This window comes from Olea europaea, chromosome 7 (genome assembly GCF_002742605.1).
Source record: "Olea europaea var. sylvestris chromosome 7, O_europaea_v1, whole genome shotgun sequence".
NCBI classification, from domain to species: Eukaryota; Viridiplantae; Streptophyta; class Magnoliopsida; order Lamiales; family Oleaceae; genus Olea; species Olea europaea.
Genome location: NC_036243.1, coordinates 18738199 through 18748860, shown reverse-complemented (window position 1 = coordinate 18748860; position 10662 = coordinate 18738199). Strand labels below are relative to the sequence as shown.

Genomic DNA, 10662 nt, shown 5'->3' with positions numbered 1-10662 from the left:
GTGGAAACTCAAGATGGAAAAAAATCACATGCAGAGGAGGAGAAATTCGCTATAATCAATAGTAATTGTGTTTATAATAAAATCTCAATACTCTCAACCGAGATCTAAAGCTCTCAGAATGTTGTATAAATATTATATGGGAATAATACAAGCCATGACTTATATATATAAAACCTTAACTATCAAGTTGTAAATGAATAGGAATAAAAAAAGAGTCTACGCGAAATGGAGCTGGATCGAATAACCTTGTCGCTTGAGTGACGACAAATGGTAGGCTGGCGACGATTCTGCATCGAGTGCCCAGCAAGCGACGGGCAATCAACAAGTCTCTATAGAAAATATGCAAGAGTCACTCGAACATCCAGCCAGCGAAAATGTGGCAACTTTTCTTCTCGGTCCATAATTTTGATCTTTTCAAGATCACTTTAATCAAAACTATAATACCCACACGAATTTTGGTCAAACTACAACAAATCTTTACATTGAACCGAATCAAATACAAGAAATTCCAAAATAAACAACACTCCTTCTCTTCCAAACAAAATCCCCAAATTCAAATACAAGAAATTCCAAAATAAGCAACACTCCTCTTCCAAACAAAATCCACCTGGTTAAATCAATAACAAACACCAGCTAAGTGCAAGTAGTGCTCAAACTTAGTAATGGGAAGTGATTTTGTCATCATATCAATAGGATTATCTTTGGTATCAACCTTGCTCATTGCAATATCACCATGAGTAATCACATCACGCACAAAATGATACCTCACATCAATGTGCTTAATCCTCTCACGGAATGTCTGATCTTTAATAAGAAAATTAGCAACTATTTCAATATACTGTAGAATCTGCAAGTCTTTAATGGTTTCACCGATCAATCTTCTTAACAACATAGCCTTCCTACATACCTCCGTAATGGCCATGTACTCTGTCTTTGTTGTAAACAAAGTTATTGTATTTTGCAAAGTAGCTTTCCAGCTGATAGCACGGCCTCCAAGGGTAAACACATACCCTGTAAGTGATCTCATCTTATAAAAAACCCCTGTATAAGCTAAATTCTCATATCCAATGATTCCATCCATATTTATACAAAAATGCAAGCAAGCATTAGTAAAGCTCCTTAAGTATCTGAATATCTGTTGCATTGTTTTTCAATATTCCTTGTCAGGATTTGCCACATACTTACTAATTGCATGTGTCAAATCTGATCTTGTACAAATCATAGTATACATAAGTGAACCAACTACACCGAAATAAGGAACTCGAAACATATAATCAATGTCTTCATCTGATTGAGGACACAAACTAGATGATAATTTGAAGTGAACAACCAATGGAGTACTCATAGCATTAGCATTCATCATATTGAACATTTGAAGCGCCTTCTTAATGTACCTCCTTCTGACTCCAATACAATCTGCCAACCTTTCTATCCCTCAAAAGTTTCATACTAAGAATTTTCTTCGCTACACTCAAATTTTTCATCTCAAACTCCTTACTAAGTTGAGATTCGACCTTTTTAACCTTTGCTTTATCTTTGCCTAATATGAACATATCATCTATATATATAATAACAAATATATGATCGATCCACTATCTTCCTTTCTAAAGTATACACAACCATCACAATTTCTTTTAATGAAACTATGAATAATCATGAATGAATCGAACCTTTTATACCACTGCATTGATGAGTGCTTCAACCCATACAAGGATTTCTTCAACAAGCACACAATCTTTCTTTCCAAAAACTATGAAACCCTCTAGTCATTGTATGTAAATGTTCTCATCAAGTTCTCTGTGCAAAAATGTTGTCTTAACATCCTCTGCTCAAACTTCAAATCATTCTTTGCCACTATCCGAAGTAAAGTCCGAATTGAACTATTCTTTACAATTGGTGAGAACATATCTATAAAGTCAACACTTAATCTGGCCTTATACCTAGTATTTTCAATCTCTGATGTCTCTTCTTTCATTTTGAACACCCACTTGGAGTGAACAACCTTTTTATCTATACTTCTATGGAGGTCTAATCTATTTACGAGGTCTATTCTTAGCCATTGAATACTATGGTATTGCTGGTGGTGTAGGCAAAATAGGCAAAGTATTACTATCTGTCAACTTTAAACTAGATTGATCTGTAGTAGACTGTGTTGTAACCTCTTATTATTCCGCTAAATCAATTTCCATTGCCACCTGAGTTAAAGATTCTGTTACTCAGTTTTATCAGTATCTTCACGAGATGAACCATAATTTATACTCTTCAGACACTACCTTTCTTGTCTTAAGACACCACAATTTATACTTTTCACACCTGATTTATATCCAAGAAAGATACACTCTCTAAACCTAGGCTCCAACTTCCCATTATCTACATGAACATAAGTAGGACACCCAAATATTTTTAAATTTTGGGATAACAGAAAGGTTTTTCAGACCATAGCTCTTCTAGTGTCTTTTATACAATGGCAGCTGAGGGTGAGTGATTAATCAGAAAACAAGCTATAGTAGCAGCTTCAGTCCAAAAAGTTTTAGGCAATCTAGAATTTGAAAGCATATAATGAACTTTTTTCCATCTAAGTTATATTCATCTGTTTTGCCACATCATTCTATTGATGAGTCCCGGGCACTATCAAATGTCTTAAGATGCGTCAACCCTACAAAAGTTATTGAATTCATCTGAACAAAACTTTAGCCCATTATCTATGCGTAGATGTGTTTACTTGCTTTCGAGTTCGCTTTCCTATCAATGTTTTACAATCCTTAAAGGTTCCAAACATATCACTATTTTCTTTTAAAAAGAATATTGAAACGTTCCTGGAGAAGTCATTAATCACTATCAACAAGTAATAAACACCACCTTTTGTAGGCAACGCTAGCCGTCCCAAAAAATCTGAATGGATATATTCAAGTGTTTCCTTCGTGTTGTGTCTTCCTTTAGTGAATCTAACATTTTTCTATTTCTCAAAAACACAATGCTCACAAAACTTCATCTTACTGTTTTCCTCCTTAGTAATAAGTCCTCTCATACATAATTCTGCTATACTTGTCTCACGCATATGTCTAGGTCGCATATGCCAATGTTTAGTAACTTCTTCATCAGTCAAAAAAAGTAGAAAGTGTCACATCTTTTGTAACTGTAAAACCTTACAAAATGTACAATTGTGTAGAATCTTCTGTCCTTTAATGACAACAAGAGCTTCTTGACTCACCTTCAAAATTTCACCTTCACTAGTATATTTATGACTCTTCAACTCCAATGTAATCAAAGATATGAGATTTCACATTAGTTCTGGAATGTTGGGACACATATGAAAAGTACATATCCAGTCAAAAACCATACTCATAAAGTTTTTGGAACTCGTGTCAAAAATCACAAGAAGCTTTCTTAAACTTTGTCCATCTTCTACAGCATTAGCCTCCATTGTATTAACAGGTTGCTTTACTTTTTTAGTAGCACGAACAGCTTTATTTTTTTCAATGAATAGCAATAAGTTCTTATATGTCTTTTTTTATTACATTAATAACATACTTTCTCTGTATGTCTGGATTTTGATCTGCCCCTCATTTTCTTACTAAGATTCCTATTCTGATTTCTCCTACGAACAACCAAGCCTTCAGCTGACTCCCAGATCCTCTAGCAAGATGTCTCATCTTCTCTTTAGATTGTAAAGCATCATAGATCCCTTCCACAGTCAGAATATCCCGACTCTAAGGAATATTATCTCTAAAAACTACATATGATGGCGGAAAAAGAAGAAGCCCGACTCCTATTAACATAGGAACTGGAAGTGGAACAAAAGGTATGATCCACGCATATTGATATGTCTGTTGAGCAGCGAACACAATAAGATCAAAGTCAAGTCCTCTTCATTATACTTAACTTCCAATGTATCCAAATCGGCAACATTTATTTCAACATAGTTAAGTGATCATCCAATGATGCACTTTTGGACATCCAGTGAGAATACAAACACTGTTCAAGTGTAACTTACTGATCAAAGCTCTTTGTCATACAAAGTGCTCCAATTTCAACCACAATGTAGTAGCACTTTTCTTCTTTAGAGCATCCTGAAGAATTTAATTTGATAGATGTAGATGAATTTAAGATTGGGCTTTTCGATTCCTACGCTACTTTTCATCCTGAGTCCAGGTTGAAGGTATTTTATCAAAGCTAAGCAAGACTTCTTCCAAATCCATCTGCTCGAGAACTATTTACATCTTCACTTGCCATAAAGTAAATCTCATGTTCGATCCAATAATGAAATATCATATTTCATCATTACCATGCGGAGTAATCAAACTTGCTCTGATAGAAAATATAGAAGAGTTGCTCGAGCGTCCAACTAACACCAGGCTAGCGAAAATGCTTTAACTTTTCTTCTTGATCCATAATTTTGATCTCTTCAAGATCATTTCAACCAAACCTCGAATACCCACTAGAATTTGGATCAAATTTCAACAAAAAATCTAGTGTGTTAAACAACTTTTTATTTGATATTACATGGAAGATACAACTAAAATATCTGATAAAATCACATTTAATATCATGTGTTGCCACATTGATGGGTGTTTTGACTCAAGTTGTGCTACACAACAATTTTCATTTATAGCTTTATTGGTCTTTTCATACGATCATTATCCACGGTGTTAAATAGTATTATTCTTATTTAATCCAGGTTTTTATTACATCATATAGAAACGGGATTGAACTAAGGCCCTATTTGATAGCAACAATTTTCCATGGAACTAGGAAATGCAATTTAATTTTCCATCTTTTTGGTTGTTTGATAACTTTTTTTTTTCCCCGCACAAAATTAGTTTTCTTGGAAAGGAGCAATTTTCTTAGTTTTCAAGGAAAACTTTTGATGGCAATTGGTTTTCTACGCTTTTTTTTTTTTTGGGTAATAGAAATAAATTATATCCTTGATTGTAAAAAAAATATTTTCCTTTAATTGACAATTTTCATGTAAAACAAAGCCAAACGAACACCAAAAGATAAATGATTTTCTTCTTTTTTTTCAATGGAAACAAATTCTATCCACAATACCAATAAATTCTATCCTTTTAATTGACAATTTTCATGTAAAATAAAGCCAAACAAACGTCAAAAAATACTTTTATTTCAATATTTTTCATGTGAAAAATTATACCAATCAAACACAATAATTGAAAATTCTCAATAAAACAATTTCCAGACAGTTCAATTCCCTGAATTTCATTTTCTTTCCAGTCAAATTTCATCTTTGTAACAAACGTACCCTAAGAGCAAAGCTTTGTAGCCCCACTAGAGTTGCAACCACCTAGATTGAGGTTGTAATCCCGGTGGAGCTAAATAGCATCGCTCTTAAACTATTCCCTATCCTGTTCTAATGGAATTAAATGATATTAAGCCCCCATTTTTTTTCAAATTCTAATGGTTTTAATATATATGTGTGTGTGTGTGTGTGTGTGTGTGTGTGTGAAAAGTAATGAAAAGTTTTTTATTTATGTATAATATTATTTTATGAAAAATTGTATAGTTAAAAATAAAAGAGAGAAAGAGAATTCGGGCCAAACGGGGGCTAAAATTTACAAATGTGCTACAAGTGCACTATTTTTGACAACTTTCTCACATATAAGAGTGGGGCCTGTGATTAAAATAATCGCGGATCCCACCATTTATGAGATAGCTGTAAATGTGTATAACACCAAGTGCTGTATATATATCATTTTCCTTAAATTGGCCTCATCATTTATGAGAAAGTTGTAAATGTGTACAGGTGTTGTACATATATCATATTCCTTAAATTTATTAGTATTCCATTAACAAAACTGTCTTGCATTCCGTAGTTCACATTAAATATAATTCAAACATATTTGACTTTTTTTCCTGTATCATATAAAAATGGATAACTGAAATCAATGCAAGTCTGAATCATTGAAGATATTTATTTGATATTTTTCTTCTTTACAGACTACAGATTAATTAATGTTAACTCATTTCTTTTTGTACAGGAATTAAAATTTTTTGATTCAGTCTCTGCCACATCTACCCTCGTTTCTATATAAACTCCCGACCCCTCCATTTCTCAATCACTCGAGTCTCCTTAGAACGCGTTAGTATTCTATTTCAGCATACTATACCAGCCTATAGAAGGGGAAAAAATGGAGATCAATGGATTCATTGTTTCCATTTCTCTATTTCTTGTTACTGTATTATCATATGCTATTTTACTTAGAAAGAAAAGAAGAAATCCTGAGAGAAAATCTAAACTCCCTCCTGGTTCAATGGGGTGGCCTTATATTGGAGAAACACTTCAACTTTATACTCAAGATCCAAACGTGTTTTTCTCTGATAGACAGAAAAGGTTTTCAAGCTCTTACCATAATCTGTATTATTGTTCTATTACAGGAGGATTTTTTATTTTATTTCTCGTTTGTTAAGTTTTTCCTTTTCAGGTATGGAGAAATCTTCAAGACTCATGTACTTGGTTGCCCTTGTGTCATGCTGGCAAGCCCGGATGCAACTCGGTTTGTGCTTGTCTCTCAAGCACACTTGTTCAAGCCTACTTATCCCAAGAGCAAGGAAAATCTTATCGGCCCAAATGCACTGTTTTTTCACCAGGATGAGTACCATATGCGCCTAAGAAAACTTGTTCAACGCTCCTTGTATCCGGAAGCTATTCGAAACCTGGTGCCAGATATTGAAACCTCAGCAGTTTCTGCATTGAATTCATTGGCTGACGGTCGTGTTGTTAACACTTTCCATGAGATGAAGAAGGTTTATTTCTTGCAATGAAGAGTGTTAAACTGATTTTGGATTGAATTCCTTTTTTCCCGTTATCTGCCTCAACTGGTACCAATACTAATCTATCTCAATCGTTATAATCCTTCAGCTATCTTTTGAAGTAGGTATACTAGCCGTTTTTCACCATTTGGAGCCCCATTACAAAGAAGAACTGAAAAAGAATTATATCATGGTGGATAGAGGTTATAATTCTTTCCCAACAAATTTACCAGGCACTCCATACCAGAGGGCAGTGAAGGTAAAGTTTAGCTATTTATATAATTTTAGTTTGTACCGATCATTCACAAAATTTGCTATTTTTTGACTCGTTGTGCTTCAATATTGAAGGCAAGGAAGAGGCTAAGTGAAATTCTAAGTAACATCACTAGAGAAAGGAAGGAAAATAAATTAGTCAACGATCAGGACCTATTAAGTTGTTTCCTGAATACCAAAGATGAAAAGGGTGTCATTCTAAATGAGGATCAAATTGCTGATAACATCATAGGAGTACTTTTCGCTGCCCAGGATACCACAGCAAGTGGGATGACATGGATTCTCAAGTATCTCTACGACAAACCTGAACTTCTCAAGGCTGTTAAGGTAAGATCTACAAGTGGACTCTCTGTCTTTGATCTCAACTATGTTTAATTTTTCCCTTTTATTTGGAAAAATGTATGCAGGCTGAACAGAAGGCAATATACCAATCAAATGGCAATGGAAAGAACCATTTGACATGGAATCAGACAAGAAATATGCCAATTACTTACAAGGTATAATTGACTGCTTGACCAAATATGTACATGCAAGTGAAGCCACAGTTTTCATCTATGTTTTTTTTTTTTTAAGAGAAAGAGTTTGGTGTTAAATATGCTTTTCATATAGTATATTCACTTGAAATTAACAGTCAATGTGATTTTTTCAGGTGATTTTAGAGAGCTTGAGAATGTCCAGCATTATATCTTTCACATTTAGAGAGGCAGTGACTGATGTACATTATAATGGTAAAGAACTAACTCAAACTACCCATTTAAATGCAAATATATGTCTGCGCGCGTGTTTACATTGACACTATGCAATATTAATCAAGGTCTATGAATTGAAAAATTAACTATGAAATATGGTTTCCAGGTTATCTTATTCCAAAAGGTTGGAAGGTCATGCCTTTGTTCAGGAATATTCATCACAATCCAGAATTCTTTGCTGATCCCCAAAAATTCGATTCTTCAAGATTTGAGGTACCATTTCAGTTTATTATACCGGACATATTAGATCTCTAATTTGTATATTAAGGAAAATTTTTATTTACTGTTCAATGTAGGCTGCTCCAAAACCCAATACATATATGCCATTTGGCAGTGGAGTACATGCCTGCCCTGGTAACGAATTTGCCAAACTAGAGATGCTCATTATGGTGCACCACCTTGCTTCTCAATTCAGGTAATCTTTTTTGGAGTACATATAAACCTGGTTTTTTAAGTACAACCATCGAGCCATGTTGAGATGCAAAAACTACATAAATCTTTTTCCTAAGATAGTCTTAATCATTAAGGCTATGCAATAAATATTCCAACCATCGATTTCGACCAATTGAAATATGTTTTCATTTAGTAACTGCGATAATGAATACACATTCGTAATGTTACATCAAACATGTGCACATTCATTCATACTCAGATTAATATCTGGTAAGTGCTGGTGTGTACATAATATCTAACAGGAGTTTTGCTTGTGGTTTTCAGGTACGAAGTAATGAGACCTGAAAATGGAATCCAATATGGGCCATTCCCTGTCCCTTTACATGGTCTCCCAGCCAGTTTTTGGAAAGAAGAATGGACCAATTAGGTCATACAGCATGGCATCAATTTATAGCACAGCATGTCATTTTTCATTTTCTGCTCTTAATTTTCAACTCAATTCCTTCAACCCCTTCATGTCTCCATCATTTGCACCTAGTAATTTGTACCATTTCATATTGGAGCACTCGAGATGAAAAATATAAATGTTAGAAAAGGGCATATTTTGGATCATGAGCTGAATTGTTCCTTTTCTTGAATTGGGAAAAAGTAATTATTGGAACCTCACTTTCTGCTAGTCGTACGTATTCGGTTGGGTGATGGCTACATTGCGTATGCAAGGTGTCAATCAATCCTCACAAGATATTTTGTGATCTAAAACTGTCCTCGATTTCAATAATGTTGATAGAAAAAGCTATGATATTTTTGAGTTACTCAAGCTTGAACAGTTTTAAAAAAACATGATTTGATATTCATTAAGAACCAAAAATGGCTTGAAAAGCCGTAAACAATAATGTTAAGTTGATGTTATCATGCCAATTTCCAAGAAGACGACTTCATTTCTAACTAAGACTAAGATGATCATAATTCATAGACACCTCTGTAAGAACTTGTGCAGGACCACGGGGAAGAACTTCACATTCAGAACTGAAAGAAAAGAGATAATTGTACAGGAAAAATGTTGCCAGGGCTGACTAGGAAAAATGTGATTGGATGAGTGAAAAATGTTTTCAACTGTGCTACACATCTAGGGTGAAAAAAGGCTCAAAAACAGGGGTGACATGTGTCGCCCACGATTGGACAATTTGAAAAATTAAAACAAAGAACACCCAACCATTTGCTGCCATCTCAGTCTGTATACTTCTTCCCTATTTTTAACCCCGGCTAATTGGCTTTAGTCAAATGTTTTTGGCCAAACTACAAATGGAATCCTGCCAGGTGTGAATCTGGCAAGATTCTGGCAATGTAGCATGGCTCAAACCAAAAACAGTGAGTATTGTTCTTCATTATGAATGTTGTATTTTGAGTTAGCTGATCGTAGTTATAAATTTTTTACCAAAACAATGAACTATGCCTCTTTTTATTGTTTATATAGCATACAAATACAACGGAGGGTTCCACTGACAGCATATTTCCTTTCACAGAGGTTACATTAACAATATATTAAGGGCGCCACATGTTACAAACCTTCTTGAACACGAATTTCAATTTTAACACTCTGATCATGTGAAGGCAAAGTTTAAGAACACCAGATTGAGCCAAGCTTCCTGGGAAGCCGGGACTGAATATCTAAGAATACCTTCAAGTAGTTGTTCTTTATCTCAGGTAGGAAAAGCGTCCAATAGGACTCCATTTTTGTAAAAGTGGTAAAGGGGCAGAGTCTGCAACAAATCAGTTTATTTCAGTGAAAGAAGAGGAGGATGCAGTGAAGAAATAACGTATGCAAGCTCTAGGTGTGGAAGTATTGCAGAAATCATAAGAAAGATTTTCGAACGAAGTTTAACAAACGATTAACATTTTTCACTTCCTTGTTTTATCAATCCTCAGCTGCTTAATTGGTTTTAAGGACAATTCTTGTGTATTCATGAACTGAAGGAATTTCCAAAACATAAAATTCAAGTAAAAGGCACTAAGAGATGTCACCCTAATTCTCAGCCGATCAGAAACATTTGTTCGTCATATTCATTAAGTACCTGTAGTAATAGAAAAAAAATAAATAAATAAAAATGAAAGTTCATGTAGTTTCTTTTTTATAACACGTTTCAGGCAACTAATAGTAATTTATTGGTAAGCATGCACCTATCTTGTAATACCTTAATTTAGTTATTAAAAAAAATGAAAAGTCAAATATGTCGTACTATTTTATATATATATATATATATATATATATATAAGAAAAAGATTAAGGCGGTGGAGGATTGGATTGATATCAATCCAATCCAATCAATTCAATCCAAAACCATTATAAAACAAATAAAAATCCATTATTCACACAAAACAGACACAAACACTACTAGAAAGAAATGAGGCAAAGAGAAAAGAGAAAGAAAAAAGAAGCCAAAAAAAAAAAAAAAAGAAGAGGAGGAAGAAATTTTTTTTT

At 34.0% G+C, this 10662-nt stretch overlaps 1 protein-coding gene across 1 annotated transcript; it reads left to right on the top strand.

Annotated features, from left to right (window-relative positions):
* Window positions 1-6092: 6092 nt before the first annotated feature.
* Window positions 6093-9016, top strand: LOC111397273 (abscisic acid 8'-hydroxylase 4-like). The gene is made up of 9 exons (XM_023024108.1): window positions 6093-6349; window positions 6441-6762; window positions 6878-7027; window positions 7117-7368; window positions 7449-7538; window positions 7691-7769; window positions 7897-8003; window positions 8087-8205; window positions 8508-9016. Exons 1-9 carry the CDS (start codon window positions 6147-6149, stop codon window positions 8608-8610), a joined length of 1425 nt encoding a protein of 474 aa, XP_022879876.1. The 5' UTR covers window positions 6093-6146; the 3' UTR covers window positions 8611-9016.
* Window positions 9017-10662: the final 1646 nt, after the last annotated feature.

Excerpts from the sequence above, each read along its gene's own strand:
- LOC111397273 (XM_023024108.1), top strand. The coding sequence starts at position 6,147 with ATGGAGATCAATGGATTCATTGTTTCCATTTCTCTATTTCTTGTTACT. Across the intron at positions 6,350-6,440 it reads TTCTCTGATAGACAGAAAAG|GTATGGAGAAATCTTCAAGA; the intron begins GTTTTCAAGCTC and ends TTTCCTTTTCAG. Across the intron at positions 7,369-7,448 it reads AACTTCTCAAGGCTGTTAAG|GCTGAACAGAAGGCAATATA; the intron begins GTAAGATCTACA and ends AAATGTATGCAG.